Here is a 15850-nt window from a genome sequence, read left to right as displayed (position 1 = left end):
CGGGCAGAGTTGGAGCGAAGCGGAAAGGCGCAGGCGCCTTGCCAGGGATGGGAGCTCGGGTGTGAGGGAGGATGAAGCCACGTCTAGGGACACAGATGCTCTCGGAGGGCCAGCGCCTTCCAGCGACCTTCGAGCTACTACGGTGAGCGAGACACTGCCAGCTCTGCACTGTCACGAAACCTCCGCCCTACGGGGCGGGGCCGTTTAGGTCCAGCCTACCGCCGCCTCTCCGCCTATAGCCGGGGCCGGGCCCGCCTCTCTCGACCAATGGCAAGACGCGAAGCCGCCATGTTGAGTGTGGCTAAGCATTGTCAGGAGAGGCCCCGCCTCTCCACCTCCCTGGGCTCTGTGTGCTGGGGGGTGCTTACGTCGGCAGATACCTGCGGCGCCCGACACCTTGGCTATGGGTGCTCGGTCGATCACTCTCGGCATTGACCTGGGCACCACGTCCGTGAAGGCAGCCGTGCTGGAGGCTGCCCCAGGCGACCCCTCCGGGTTCGTGGTACTGGCGAGCTGTGCCCGAGCTGCCCGGGCGGAGGCGGTGACCCAGAGCGCAGCGGCCCGGCCCCAGGTGAGGCAGCGCCCTGGAGCCGCGCCGCCTCCAGGAGCCACCTGGCACCCCTTCTCTTCCTCGAAGGAGGCGTCCCTGGCTGCCCTAGCTTCCCTGACAGCCTCCTCCCTCAAAGAATTCTCCCCATCTGCACGAGCCTCTCTGACCTCTGCCTGCACTCATCGCTTCCAGGGACCTCTGTCTGCTGCAGCTCTCCCGGGTCCGTTAGATCTGTCCCAGGAGCTTTCCCGTCTGCTCGCACCCATCTCCCCACTCTCTGGCTGCCTCTGGAGGCCTTGCCCATGGCGCTTTAGCCCTGCAGTCTCTTGACTTCTGTACCCTGACCTATGGGGGAGTTGCTGTCCTGTGTGTATCTATGCCCACAGGCCTGTTTCTCACTCTTGCCCTCTCTGCACCTCACCTCAGCCTTGTGCCCTCAAATTAAGGATTCCATTTGTTGCCCAGGACAGCGGCAGTTTTCCCCTGGGCAAATGCAGAATCTTGTCTAACCAGCTTCTCTCTTCGACAGGCGTGGAGTTTGGACTGAGAAACTCTTGGTTATTGTCTTAGTCATCTAGTGCTGCTATAACAGAAATACCATAGTGGGTGGCTTTAACAAAGAGAAATTTATTCTCTCACAGTATACTAGGTTACAAGTCCAAATTCAGGGTGTCAGGTCCAGGGGACGGCTTTCTCTCTCTGTTGGCTCTGGAGGAAGATTCCTTGCTATCAATCTTTCCCTGGTTGAGGAGCTTCTCAGGCACAGGGACCCCATGTCCAAAGGACATGCTCTGCTCCCAGTGCTGCTTTCTTGGTGGTATGAGATCCCCAACTCTACTTGCTTCCCTTTCCTTTTTATCTCTTGAGAGATGAAAGGTGGTACAGGCCACACCCCAGGGAAACTCCCTTTACCTTGGATCAGGAATGTAGCCTGGGTAAGGGTGTTACAATCCCACCCTAATCCTCTTTAACATAAAATTACAGCCAAAAAATGGAGGACAACCACACAATACTGGAAATCATGGCCCAGCCAAATTGATACACACATTTTCTGGGGGACATAATTCAATCCATGACAGTCAGCAAAAGCCTCCCAGCCCCAAAGACTGAGACACCTTGAAAGGAAGATGTCAGAACAGATAGAAAGACATTGAGAGATAAGTTGATTGATATGTTAAAAAAATCAGATTAATTACATGCTACAACTAGTCTCTTGTGAACGCTACAAGATAGAAACAGAGAATTAAAGAATTTTATGACAATGGGCTCTGTTGGGAGATGTAGGTTTGGAAAAGGTGTCCATCCTCAGAGCTGGATTCCATGAATTCCTTGCAAAGGTAACTCTGTGTTCAGTTAGAATAGAATAGAAATTAGTATCAAGGGATTTTCTGTGCCACCTCATGACTTCTGCTTTCTGGGCCTCAGCTTGTTCTTCTCTGATTTGAAATAGGTGCCTCTAAAGGCCACAGTTCTTGATTTTCTTTCTGAACCAAGCCCCACTCCCAAGAGTTTTATCTTTCATAAACTCTTGCAACACATCGGGACCCAGGTTGTTAGGGTTCAGAGTCTGTCTTGCTCAGAAGCATTTCAGAGGACAAAGACTTCAGGAGCACTTTCATTTTCAGAGAGGTTTTCAAAATTAGTTTGGGTGGGGCATCAGGGTTTTAGAATGATTATTTTACTTCCTGGAGTATGAAATGGAGACGGAGCCTGCTCTAACTGTGTTGGGGTGAGCCACAGAGCTGGGGTTGCAGGAGAAGGAGCTCAGCAGTGTCCTTTCATTTTGAATTAGGATCACTTCCTGAAAACTGTTTTTTCTGTTTTCTCCAGCATTCAGCAGGCCGTTCTGTGTTTACAGACACACCCAGTCACACCTGCCTTATGATGAGCATAGGGGAGGCCAGTAGGAACCCCCCTTGTATCCTCTATATGTGAATTGTGCTCTAGGACAAACAGCATTGCTGTAATTTAATCTATAGCAGGTTTCTCAACCTCAGCACTATTGACATTTAACCTGTTGCTATCAAGTCCATTCCAACTCACAGCGACCCTATAGGACAGAGTAGAACTGCTCTACAAGGTTTCCAAGGAGCGGCTGGTGAATTTGAACTGCCGATCTTTTGGTTGGCAGCCAAGTTCTTAACCACTGCACCACCAGGGCACCCATTTGGGAAGGATAATTCTTTGTTGTGGGGGACGGTCCTATGTGTTGTAGGATGTTTGGCAGCATTCCTGGCCTGTATCCACTAGATGCCAGTAGCACTCCCACCCTTCTCAATGTGACAACCAAAAATGTCTCCACATTGCTAAACAGACCTGATGGGTCTGGTCTAATGTCCATACTTGTCATTCATCAGAAGTATTGTGTACTGTTTTATTTATTTTTCCTTTCTGGGCCTCAGTTTCCTTATCTGTAAAAAGGGATGGCAGCACAAACAGTTAACACTGGATTACTAGCTGAAAGTTTGGCAGTTCAAATCCACTCAGAGGCGCCTCGGAAAAGGGGCATGGTAATATGTTCCTGAAAGGCCACAGCCTTGAAAACCCTAGGGAGCCCAGTTCTACTCTGCACCCATGGGGCCGCCATGAGTCGGAATTGACTAGATGGCAACTACAACAACAGCAATAACAGAGGGGCATGGGGGAGGGGGGCAGTGAATGAGTTCCTAAGCACCTTTTTCAAATCTGAAGCTCCAGTATTTGCTCTGGATGTAGACTGACATTCTGAACCAAGGAATGTCCAAGGGCTACTCCCTGATCACACCCACCCTTAAAACTCTAACTAGTTGCTGTCTGCTGCCTCCTTTTCTGTACTCCCATTCCAGCCGTTCCTCTCCTCCACTGCCGCACCCACACTACACCCTCCCTGGGCCATTCTCAACAGCAGCTTGTCTGTCCTGTGATGACGATGACGCACCATCTGGCCACCATGTGGGAACTCTTTAAACCAACACTGTTCAGTAGAAGTGCAAGCCACAAATGTCAGCCACATGTGTAATTTTCCATTTTCTAATAGCCATATTAAACAAAGGTAAAGAGAAACAGGTGACATTGATTTTACATTATCAGCCCAGCGTATCCAACATATTTCGACATGTAATAATATCAAAATCGTTAACAAGTTTTGTGCATTCTTCTTCACATGCTAGATCTGAAATCCAGTGTGCATAGTTAGACTTCGAACACATCTCAGTGCAGACTAGCCACACGTGGCTACTGATTGCGTTATTGGATAGTGCAGGTCTCTGCCTCCTTCTTTCTTCCCCTCAGGGGATCATGTACAGCCCTGTGCCTCCTCTTTCCCAGTCTTTCACTGCCTCCATCAGCTCTGCTGTGGCCTCTCCTACAGGTAAAGACATCTGTATTAGCATTTGGGGCCACCTCCTCAGGAAAACGCTTTGAGCTCCCTCTCCACTCCTTTCCCTCATCCTGCCCTTCCCCATCTTCCTTCTTATTGCTCCTTCGTTCGTGTTTATTATGAGCCAAGAGCTGCCTCTGACCAAGACAAGCAGGTGATAGGGGGCACATGAGGGGCTAGCTCCCAGGTGGGGAGAACTGCATACTCTTCGCAGGGAAGTGGGGGGCCTGAGGACCCAGTCTTTAGATGCCCTTCCAGGACAATAAGCTTTTTTACTTCCTCAAAGAACAGACATTTATTGAGATCTGAGCCATATTTCTCTTCCCCTTCTCTTCTGAACTTTCCATTGTTCCTCCTGGTGGTTAAATATAAGTTTATTTTGTGCCTCGAGGTGGTTTTTGCATGCCAGAAACAGCTTACTTTGGTTGAAATCAAATAAGTATTAGATTTGTTAAATCCAGAACTGTTGTTCTTAGTTAAGCTTTTAAACTTAGCTTATAAAGCTGATTCCATTTGTAAGTCTGACATTGTAGCCACCATTTTTGAGGGCCTTTGAAAAATAATACTTAATCCCACTTTATAAACATAGTTAATTAAATAACCTTAGGTGTTTTAAACGGCAATTATACATTTAGTATATTTTCTTATACTGTAGTTGTTTGACTTAAATCTTTCCAGAATGCTTAAGTTATTCTTATAAATCTAATAAATTAAATATGTAAACTTAGATGCTCTTATATGTTTCAAATGTTTTTTATAAATTTAATGTGATTTGAATTTGTAATCACAAATCTAGCTACTCAGTTTCACCTTTTAAATTGGAGTTACAAAGGTAACCTAGGCCAAGTTCACTTCAACATATAAATTTACTTGATATACCGCATACCCAAAGATTCATTAAATGCAATTATTAATAACATAGATTGATTCTTTTAAATGTGTATATATTTAATTCTCAATTTTCTCACTTTAAAATGTACTTACTCACCAGGAAAACAATGCTGTCATCTGGGTGACTTTCCCAAGTAAATGTTTTGTGACAGCCTTCTTAGCTCACTGAGGCTTCTTACTGATTAGAGGCATGGGATGGGATGGGGTGGGATCTTATTTGTATTCTAAAACAGGGACTTCATAACTGAAAGAAAGAGGTAGTGACAGAACCCAAATGTCTTAAGTTTGGGTCACACTGTTAGCTAGTTTTGAAGTTTTATTAGAGTCCATAACTCACACCCACTTGGATATACTGCTGAGTTGGATTTGGCATTCCTTTAGCTCTAAGGGAAACCCTGGTGGCGTAATAGTTAAGTGCTACAGCTGCTAACCCAAGGGTCGGCAGTTCAAATCCGCCAGGCACTCCTTGGAAACTCAGTTCTACTCTGTCTTATAGGGTCGCTATGAGCCGGAATCGACTCGACAGCACTGGGTTTGGTTTGGTTTTGGGGTTAACTCTAAGATATCTAAGTGCACTTTCCTGTCTGACTCTGAAAATCTTTGAACTTGATTGAACCATGCATTCTTTTAATAGTCTTGTCTCTGTGGACCACTCACCTCTTAGAGATACCAATATGCTATTAAATCCTGGTCACCTCTCATGCCTTTGTCTTTCAAGGTTATTCAGCTTGGAGAAGTTTTCAAGGAGAGAGTAAGTCAGATGCAAAGACAAATTACCTCTTTGGAGTCCTTGGGGATGCTGAGAAAAAGACGGTCCTGCCTGTCTTGAATTTGTTCTCTGCCCCCGAAACCTGATCAGTCTTTCTCTGTGTAGCTTAGAGAAAACCAGTTGCCCTTGAGTTGATTGTGCCTCAAGGTGACCCCATGTGTGTCAGAGTACAACTGTGCTCCATAGGGTTTTCTTTTCTTATAATTTCATTTATTTTTGTTGTTGTTGAGAATATACCCCGCAGAACACACACCAATTCAACAATTTCTACATGTACAATTCAGTGACGCTGATTACATTCTTAGAGTTGTGCAACCATTCTCATCCTCCTTTTCTGAGTTGTACCTCCTCCATTAATATAAACTCACTGCCCCCTAAGGTTCCTATCTAATCTTTTGGATTGCTGTTGTCAGTTTGATCCCATATAGATAGATCTTAAAAGAGAATAATGCTCAAGGCAGCCATTGTTTGCTAGTTAAGCTAAACTATTGCTTGGGTTTAAGAAGACTTCAGGAGATATTTTTGGTTTAAGGTTTAAAGATGATCTCAGGGCAATAGTTTTGGGGGTTCATCCTGCCTCCATGGCTCCAGAAAGTCTAGATGCCATGAGAATTTGAAGTTCTGTTCTACATTTTCTGCTTTTTGATCAGGGTTCTTCTATAGAATCTTTGATCAAAATGTTCTTTAGTGGTAGCTGGGCACCATCCAGTTCTTCTGGTCTCATGGCCAAGAAGGCAGTTTTTCACCAGGGCAATTAGCCACATATTCCATTTCCTCTTCCTATTCCTAACTCTCCTTATTTCTCTGTTGCTTCAGGTGAATACAGACTGATTTTTGTACCTTGAATGGCCACTTGCAAGCTTTTAAGACCCCGCACGTTACACAGGGACTAGGAGGTAGAACAAAAGCGCTAAACAAGTTATTAGACCACTTAACTGGGACGTCCCGTCATAGGGTTTTCAATGGCTGATTTTTGGAAATAGATCACCAAGCCTTTCTTCTAAGGCACCTCCGAGTGAACTTGAACTGCCAGCCTTTCAGTTAGCAGCTGAGCTTGTTAACCATTTGTACTACCCAGGGACTCCATGTAGGTTATATCCCTGCCTAATTAATCTTCCGAAAACGCAGCTCTGACGGTAATACTCTCCCATTCAGAAAGCCCGAGTTGCTCTGTGTTGCCTTTAGGAAGAACCCCTCCTCTGGAGCTCAGTGTCCACTGATGGGACCCCCACCAATCCTGTTTTCCAGCCTCATCTCTCATCACCCCTTCATATATACCGGCTCCACTGGCACTGTGCCCCAGATGTTCCCTGGCCTTCCTCCTTGACTGTCTGTCCTAGGTGGTTGTTTCAAGGTCTAGGACCTGGCCCTTAAAGCACTCAGAAAGTGTTTGGCAAACGCACAAACTAAAGTCCAAGTAGAGGAAAGCACTAGGGCTCATCCTATTAGTCCATGAGGCCTTTCTTGACACCTTTCCTGCCAGGTTCCTCCCTGCTGTGTTCCAGCCTCCTAGCCCCATCACTCTGGGTGCCTTGTGTAAGACCCTTACCTTATTTCGCCTTACAGCATGGTCTTTCCTGTGTTTTCTTCTCCTTCCTAAACTTTTCTGCAGGCTTTACTCAGCCCCCCAACCCCCCCCCCCAAAAAAAACCCCGAACCAGTTGTCATTAAGTTGATTCTGACTCCTGGCAATCCCAGAGTAGAACTGTGCTCCCTTGGGTTTTCAGTGGCTGTGATCTTTTGGAAGTAGATCGCCAGGCCTTTCTTCCAAGGTGCTTCTGGGTGGATTTGAACTGCCAACCTTATGGTTAGTAGCCAAGCACTTAACCGTTTGTGCCACCCAGGACTCCTTTATTTGGCTCAGACTCACCCACAATGGAGAGCAGAGCCTGGGCTATTTGCCGAACCTAACCTACACTGGTGTTTCATCTGTGAAGGGAGGGAAAGGGCCTGGCCTACCACACTTCTATTCCAGGCCCTGCTGGAGGCTGTGGAGAAACCCTCAGCCTGCATCCATCCTTTAGGCCATCCTGGAAGTGACCCTGTTGAATTAGCTGGGTAGCCATCACCCAGGACATCCCTTGAGGCCTCTGTCTTCCTCCCCTCGCCTGTTTGTTTGCCCCCCACTCAGTGTTTCTGCTCTGTTTCCAGGGGCGGGAGCAGGATGTGAGTAGAACCATCCAAGCGCTACACGAGTGCCTCGCTGCCCTACCCCGACCGCAGCTCCGGAAAGTCGGGGCCATTGGAGTGTCAGGACAGATGCATGGAGTCATGTTTTGGAAAACAGGCCAAGGTATGTTGGGCTCTGGCGGTACGTTATGCTGCTAACAATCCCTTTCTGAACTAGGAAAGCTCTACAGAGGCTCTCAGTGAAGGGCCAGGTCATCCCCCACAGGAATGATGTCTCGCTGCTGAGAATGGAACGCACTTGCGGCCTCTTATATTCTGTGTGCATCCTGCGTCGTGCAAGCATGTCATGAATAAACAAACTGTCCACTCACTGATCATCGCACAGTGTCCGACAGGGAGAGGGAAAGAGTGAGTTTTCTACGATTCTCCAGTAGGATCCATTGCAGTGGCTTTCCACAGCCTTCTCTTTATTCGTGTCATTGTCCCAGAGCCTTAGTGCCGACAACCACGAGTTTAGCTGTAGCTGTAGGAGATGCCAAGACACAGAGGGAACTCTTTCTTCTCCTGTGTTTGGGTATAGTTTTTGTTGTTTAAGGTAATCACAGACGTTTGTGATTTTTTTCTTTTAAATTCCAGGGTGTGTCCTTTTTATGAGCTCAGTTGCTAAGCATTACAGTGTGTAGTCTATCTTTTTATGTCAGAAGGCTTGTCACAGCACAGAGGTGGTGACCTGCTCTGTTTAGCCCTCAGGGGAGAACTAAGCCAGTAAAAATCACTGAGTGCTTCACACGCCAGGTGATGGGTTGAGGACCTTACCTGCGTGATCTCATCAAACTTTCCCAACAACCTTATGGTGTAGGTTACATTACTGTCCCCACTGTACAGATGGGAAGTCGAGGTTCAGAATAATATGCTCAGGGTCATATGGCAGCTTGTGATGACTCCAGCTTTTGAACCTGTGTCTGTCTGACTTTAGAAACTGAGCCTGTGGGAGGACCAGAGCGACGGGAAGGCACAGCAGCTCAGGGAAAGGAGGAGCTTCCCGACAGAACTGCCTGACGACGGTTCAGTTCCCACGGGACTAGTGAGCTCCCTATTATGGCAGGTGTTAAATTTCTTTTTAATTATAAAAAAAATGGATACAGACACTAAAGCACAGAGAATAGTATTATAAAGTGACACACACCCATCACCCAGCTTTAACAGTGTCAACATTTTACTGCAGATGTTTTAGGCAGAAGGTGGATGGCTACTTTGGGGGAATGCAGTTAAGGGGATTTGACGTTGGGTTTACCCCTTTCTCCCTGAGGAGTCAGCAGCAACGCAGAGCCCCCTGGGCCAATTTGGGTGGTGACTTGCCTCTCAGCAGTGTGACTGGCATCTGGTGATGATGATCAGCCCTCTCTCTTATCTGCCTGTAGTCAGGCTGGTTGAGACCACAGAAACTACTTGCCTCCAAGCCATAGCAAGAGCAGAAGGCCAATTAGGGTGTTACAGTTGACCTCTCAGAGGAAGTCCAGGTTGTAAAAGCTTTTTAAACTGCTTAATTTTGCATTAACGAGGATGAATGTCCTTTTAATACTAAAACCCTTCGCGAAGAGGCCAGCATAGGTCTAATGATTGTGGTCGGGTTACATGCCTTCCTTTCTCCCCGTCTCCTGGACTTTCTAAAAACCACACAAACCATTGGCCACATCATTGGAGAGAGCTGCTTAATATTTCATTGAGCTGAGCCCCATACCTTCTTAGTGTGTTTTCTATTTCTGGGAAGGAATAATGACAATACTTGCTTAGTGGAGTTGAGTGAAATCGTATCTGAGATCAAGTTGCGCTGCTTTTAATGGCAGCCTTAATTCAGTTTGATTTCAGTACTCCGTGCTGGGTCCTGCAGGAGATATCAAGACGGGTGGAAAGAAGCTGCTACCCTCCAGGGCACACGCTTCATGGTTGAGGTGGGCACCAGGAACTGTGCCACAGAGCTAAGTGCTTCAGCGTGGGGCATGGGGGGGCAGGAGGCAAGCAAGGTGGAGGAGAGGAGAGGGAGCGATCAGAATCTTTTGAGAGGCCTGTGGTTAAGTCTCTTTCCAAACTCCATTTTCAGGCTCCATAATAGTGGGAGAGACATTGGGATCATCAAACAAAGCTAAAAGGCAAGCAACAGACCTGGAGAAAATATTTGCTGCATGCGTAGCAGACAAAGGATAAATATCACTACATAGAAAGAACCACCTCCAACAAAAGGACAATGGCCCTGTGGATTAACAGGCAAAGGATACCAACAGGCAGCTAGTTCTTAGAAGAGGAAATACAGGTAGCTAATAAACAAAAAGATGCTCAATGTCATTAGTAATTAGAAATGAAAACAACTATGAGAACTCATTTTCTACTCACTGGATTATAAAAAGGCAAAAAGTTTGATAAGGTCAAGCATTGGCAAGGGGGTGGAGAATTGTTCTCTTAAATATTGCTACTGGTAATGTAGACTGGTACCGTTGTTTTGGAAAGCAATTTGACAGGACCTATTTTTTTTTTATTTTATTAAAAATAAGGTGGTGCTACGGCTCAGCTGTTCTACTTGGAATGTGTTCAAGAGAAGTACGTGTACACCAGGAGACAGTATCATGGTTGTTTATCATAGTGAAAAACATGACATTCCACTGTAGGGGAGTGGTTAGATAAACCCTGGTATGTCCTTCCTGTGGGGGCATGGTGGTTCAGTGGTAGACTTCTCACCTTCCCTGCAGGAGACTGGGTTTGATTCACGGCCAATGCACGTCGCACACAGCCAGCACCCGTCTGTCAGTGGAGGCCTGTGTGTTGCTATGGTGCTGAACAGGTTTCAGTGAAGCTTCCAGACTGAGACAAACTAGGAAGAAAGGCCTGGCAATCTGCTTTAGAAAATCAGCCAATGAAAACCCTATGGCTCACAATGGTCTGACCTATAACTGACCATGGGGATGGCCCAGGACCAAGTAATGTTTCGTTCCATTGTGCATAGGGTCATCAAGAGTTGAGAGCTGGCTGGGTGGCAGCTAACAACAACAACAACCTGCTTATGCTATAGAATGATATGCGGTAGTTAAAAAGAATGAAGCAAACCCATGTATACTGACATAGAAAGAACTCCAGGACAGGCTGAATGATGAAAACAACCTCTAGAACAACAAACACAGTACAGTACTGTTTATTTTTAAAAGGTAGACAAAAAGATAAATCAACTAAACAAAACAAAGTTGACATGTGTGTGATTGGAAAAACTAGGCAGTAACCCAGCAAGTGCTAACAGTGATAGAAAGGGAGTAGGGGCTGGGGTGGGGGGATGGCCCAGCAGGCCATTTGCTTTATCTGTAATATATGAACATTTTGTACTGAGAATACGTTCACTTATCACTTGTGTAATTAAAAGTTAAACAGTATATTAATTCTTTGCCCAGAAGAGAAAATAAAAATAAAGAATATATCTAGGAAGCCAGATTCGGTAGCAGACTACCTGGATTTGAATCCTGGTTCTGCCACTTTTTAGCTGTGTGACCTTGGACACATTTTTTTTAACTTCTCTGTGCTTCGTTTTTCTTTTTTGTAAAACAGGGACAATTATCACACCTACCTTGTAAGGTTATTATGTAGATTTAACAAGTTAATGTTAAAGTGCTTTGAACAGTACCTGGTACATAGTAAGTGCAATGTATTCATTTTATAATAAAAATAAAATAGAAATTAAAATTAAAAAATAATTTTTTGTTGTTGCTGAGAATATACACAGCAGAACACACAATTCAACAATTTCTACAGGTACAATTCAGTGATATTGATTACATTCTTCGAGTTACGCAACCATTCTCACCCTCCTATTCTAAGTTATTCCTCCCCCATTAACATAATCTCGCTGCCCCCTAAGTTTCTTATCTAATCTTTCGAGATGCTGTTGTCAATTTGATCCCATACGAATAGTTCTTAAAAGAGCACAGTGCTCAAACAGACACCCTTTAAACAACAATTTAGCTTTAAGAAGACTTTAGGGGATATTTTTGGTTTAAGGTTTAGGGTTTAAAGATTATCTCAGGGCAAGAGTTTCAGGGGGTATATCTTAATTTTTTTTTTTAAGAAAAGAAATTGAATCAAAAGAGTTTTGAAAATAAAGCGGTTAACAACAACAACAAATTGTAGAGGCAAGCTTTACAGCTGGGATGAGAATCCCAGTTTTAGGTTCAGGTGGAAATGTAGACTACTCCTAGGAAGTGTTTTCTATAGCCAGGAGGAACCCCCAGGCCCAGGTGGAACTTAATGTGATGCCAAGCAAATTATTCAGGTATACGATCCCGGGCCTTGATCTATAGCACACCTCTGCACTCCGCTCAGTACTGACCAAGCATACTAGCCAGGGGTTGGTTGAGGAGATCCCTCAGGACCTTTGCCATTGCTGTTCCATTTAATTGGAGCATGTGTTCCCTAGATATTGTTGTGGCTCACTCCCTATTCCACTCAGATCCTTTCTCACATGTCACCTCAGAGAGGACTTCCATGATCACCCCCAACAACCTATCCTTCTCCATCCCCTTACCCTGCTGTACATTTCTTCATAGCACCTGAAGTATCTGGCATGGTATGTTTGCTTGTTTATAGTCTGTCTCCTTTCCTACCATATAAGCTTCAAGGATGCAGGGACTTTTTCTTGTTCCCTGCTGTAGCCTCAGGGCCTAGAACCAGTGCCTAAAATATTTAAATATGTCATGCATGAATGAATGAATGGATGGATGTTTCATGGCCTAGAACTAAGGGAGCAGGGATTAAGTCTTTTTCTTTGGTTCTTAATGGGAAAATTTATAGGAAAATGTAATAGTCTTGGCTCCCAAATCTTGAAACAGTTGTATGTGGTGTTATCAGCTATCAGCTTGATAAACATACTAAAATATATTACAGGAAGATTTTAGCATGGAAAACTCAAGAAGAAAACATAAAAAGAACCAAGCAGAAATATTAAGTTTGAGAAATATAACAGTTGGAATAAAGAACATAATAAAAACCCAAAATCAAACCTGTTGTCGAGTTGATTCCAACTCATAAAGACCCTACAGGACAGAATAGAACTGCCCCATAGGGTTTCCAAGGAGCAGCTGGTGGATCTGAACTGCCGACCTTTAGATGAGATTAATAACAGAATGAATAGAACCTCCGAACAAATTAGAGAATGAAAGATCAGATTGAGGAAATCTCTTGGAAGAAGGAAGGAACAAAGAAGTAGAAAAAAAAAAAGCTAAGAGATATTGAGGATACAAATAGAAGCATTAACATCTAAATAATAGGAGACCCAGAAAGGGAAACAAAGTGGAGAAGAGGAAATATTTGAAGAAATAATGGAGAATAATTTTTCATAATTGAAAGAATAAGACAGAACACTCCAGACTGAAAGGGCTCACAGAATGCTAAAGAAGAGAGATAAGGAAAAACCCACAGCTAGATATAGTGAAATTTGAAGGATTTCAGAAATAAAGAGAAAATCCTAAAAGCTTACAGAATAAAAGATTAGATCCCGTATGAAGGAATAAGAAGCAGATTGACATTAGATTTTTTTTTTTTTTTTGACAGCAACACTCTGTGTAAGAAGGCAAAAACTTAGCCAAATCTGTTGCCACAGAGTTGCTTCTGACTGGTAGTGACTCTATATGACAGAGTAGAACTGCACCATAGGGTTTCCAAGGAGCAGTTGGTGGATTCAAACTGCCGACCTTCTGGTTAGCAGCCTGAACTCTTAACTACGGCGCCACCAGGGCTCCATGTAAGAAGGCGGTGGAATACTATTTTGATTATCTATTGCAGCATAACTACCTCCAAACTTAGTGGCTTAAAACAACAACCATTTTATTACATCTCATGAGTGTATGGGTCAGGAATTGGGCAGGGCTCAGCAGAGTGATTTGTCTGTTCTGCTCGGTAATTACCTAGGCTGGTCTGGAGGGTCCAAGATGGCTTCACTCAATGCCTGGTGCCTTGGCGGGAAAGATTGTACTCAGCTGAGAACGGTTGGTCAGAGTTCATACATGTGGTTTCTCTGCATAGCCTGTCCAACATGGTGGCCTCAAGGTAGTAGAACTTTTACATGGTGGCTGTTTCCTCCAGAGTAAGGGTAGGTGGGCGCTGCAAGATTTCTTAAGGCCTAGCCTTGGAAGTCCTAGCATGTCACTCCTGCCGCATTCTGTTGTTCAAGCAAGTCACTAAGGCCAGCCCTGATTCAAGGAAAGAGGATTTAGACTCCACCTCTTTTTTTGTTATTGTGATTTAGGTGAAAGTTTACAGATCAAATTAGTTTCTCGTTCAACAGATAATACATAAATTGTTTTGTGACATTGGTTGCCAACCCTGCGATGTGTCAACACTCTTCCCTTCTCTACCCTGGGTTTACTGTTTCCATTTATACAGTTTTCCTGTCCCTTCCTGCCTTCTCATATCTGTTTTTGGGCTGGTGTGCCCATTAGTCTTGTATACATGAATGAACTATGGAGGACGTCCCTCATGTGCTTTATTTTTGGCCCTGTAGACCTGTCTAATCTTTGGCTGAAAGGTGAACCTCAGAAGTGACTTCAGTACTGAGTTAAAATGATGTCCAGGGACCATATTCTCAGGGTTACTCCAGCCTCTGTCAGACCAGCAAGTCTGGTCTTTTTTTTTGGGAGTTTGAATTTTTTTCTATATTTTTTCCCTTGCTCTGTCCAGGACCCTCTGTTGTGATCCCTGCCAGAGCAGTCAGTGGTGGTAACCAGGCACCATCTAGTTGTTCTGGGCTCAGTCTGGTGGAGGTTGTGGTAGTTGTGGTCCATTAGTCCTTTGGACTAATCTTTCCCTTGTGTCTTTGGTTTTCTTTGTTCTCTTTTGCTCCAGCTGGCATGGGACCAGTAGATGTATCTTAGATGGCCACTTGCAGGCTTTTAAGAACCCAATGCTACTCACTATAGTCGGATGTAGAACGTTTTCTTTATAGACTGTGTTATGCCAATTGAGCTAGATGTCCCCTGAGACAATGGCCTCCAGCCCTCAGCCCAGTAGCTCTGTCTTTCAGGGCATTTGCATGTGTCTGTGGAGCTTCTATGACTTTGCGCTGGTCAAGTTGTGCTGACTGCTCCAGTACTGTGTACTGTCTTACCCTTCGCTGAAGTTACCATTTATCTATTATCTAGTCAATGTTTTTCCCTCCCTACCCCTCCCCTTCCTTGTAACCATCAAAGATTGTTTCTTTCTGTGTGTTTTTATAATCGTGGTTTCATACAGGGTTTGTCCTTTTGTAGTTGACTTATTTCACTCAGCATAATGCCCTCCAGATTGTCCATGTTGTGAGACGTTTCACAGGTTCATCATTATTCTTTATTGTTGTGTAGTATCCCACAGAGTGTATGTACCATAGTTAGTTTATTCCTTCATCTGTTAATGGACACGTAGGTTGTCTCCATCTTTTTCCTACTGTGAATAATACTGCAGTGAATATGGGTGTGCATATGTCTATTCGTGTGATGGCTCTTATTTATCTAGGATATGACTAGGTGTGGGATTGCTGGATGGTATGGTATGTCTATTTTTTGCTTTTTAAGGAAGCATCATTTTGTTTTCCAAAATGGGTGTACCATTTTGTGTTCCCACCAGCAGTGCATAAGAGTTTCAATCTTCTCGTAACCTCTCCAGTATTTGCTATTTTCTGTTTTTTTTGATTAGCACCAATAATGTTGGGGTGAGATGGTATTTCATTGTAGTTTTGATTTGCAATTCTCTAATGGCTAATAATTGCGAGTATTTCCTCATGTGTCTGTTAGCTGCCTGAATAGACTCCACCTCTTAATGGCAGGAGTAGCAAAGAATTTGCAGCTATTTAAAATCTGCCACAAATTGTACTTTTAAGTATTGAAGATAAGGAACTTAGAACCTAGAGTGTAATAATTGATCAAGCTGTCATTCAACTTCAAGTACATGATAAAAATATTCTGAGGCATATAGGCCTTCAGAAGCTTTGTCACAAAGACCTACACTGGGAATACTTTCGATGGAGCATTTAAAAAACAGCAGAGGAAAATGCAGAAGATGTTTTGAGAGATATATGAAATAGATAGTCAGATTCTTTAGTAAATTTTGATGTCTAAAAATCAATTAGCTAAGACCAAAGAAAAAG

The 15850-nt window shown here is 44.3% G+C and overlaps 1 protein-coding gene across 2 annotated transcripts in view; it reads left to right on the top strand.

Annotated features, from left to right (window-relative positions):
• Window positions 1–26: 26 nt before the first annotated feature.
• The window catches only part of SHPK (sedoheptulokinase), a 28361-nt gene continuing 12537 nt past the window's right edge, over window positions 27–15850 (top strand). Inside the window, exons 1-2 of one of the 2 annotated variants that reach the window (XM_064271584.1) lie at window positions 27–142; window positions 7720–7861. In XM_064271584.1, coding sequence (XP_064127654.1) covers window positions 7828–7861 — 34 coding nt within the window. In that variant the 5' untranslated portion in view covers window positions 27–142; window positions 7720–7827. Of the gene's footprint in view, window positions 143–194; window positions 572–7719; window positions 7862–15850 lie in introns of those variants that run through there. The other variant, XM_003416838.4, reaches the window with a different exon arrangement.

The sequence above is a fragment of the Loxodonta africana genome, chromosome 18, assembly GCF_030014295.1.
Source record: "Loxodonta africana isolate mLoxAfr1 chromosome 18, mLoxAfr1.hap2, whole genome shotgun sequence".
NCBI lineage: Eukaryota > Metazoa > Chordata > Mammalia > Proboscidea > Elephantidae > Loxodonta > Loxodonta africana.
The sequence above is the reverse complement of the archived record's forward strand: the minus strand, read 5'-3'. Positions and strand labels throughout refer to the sequence as shown.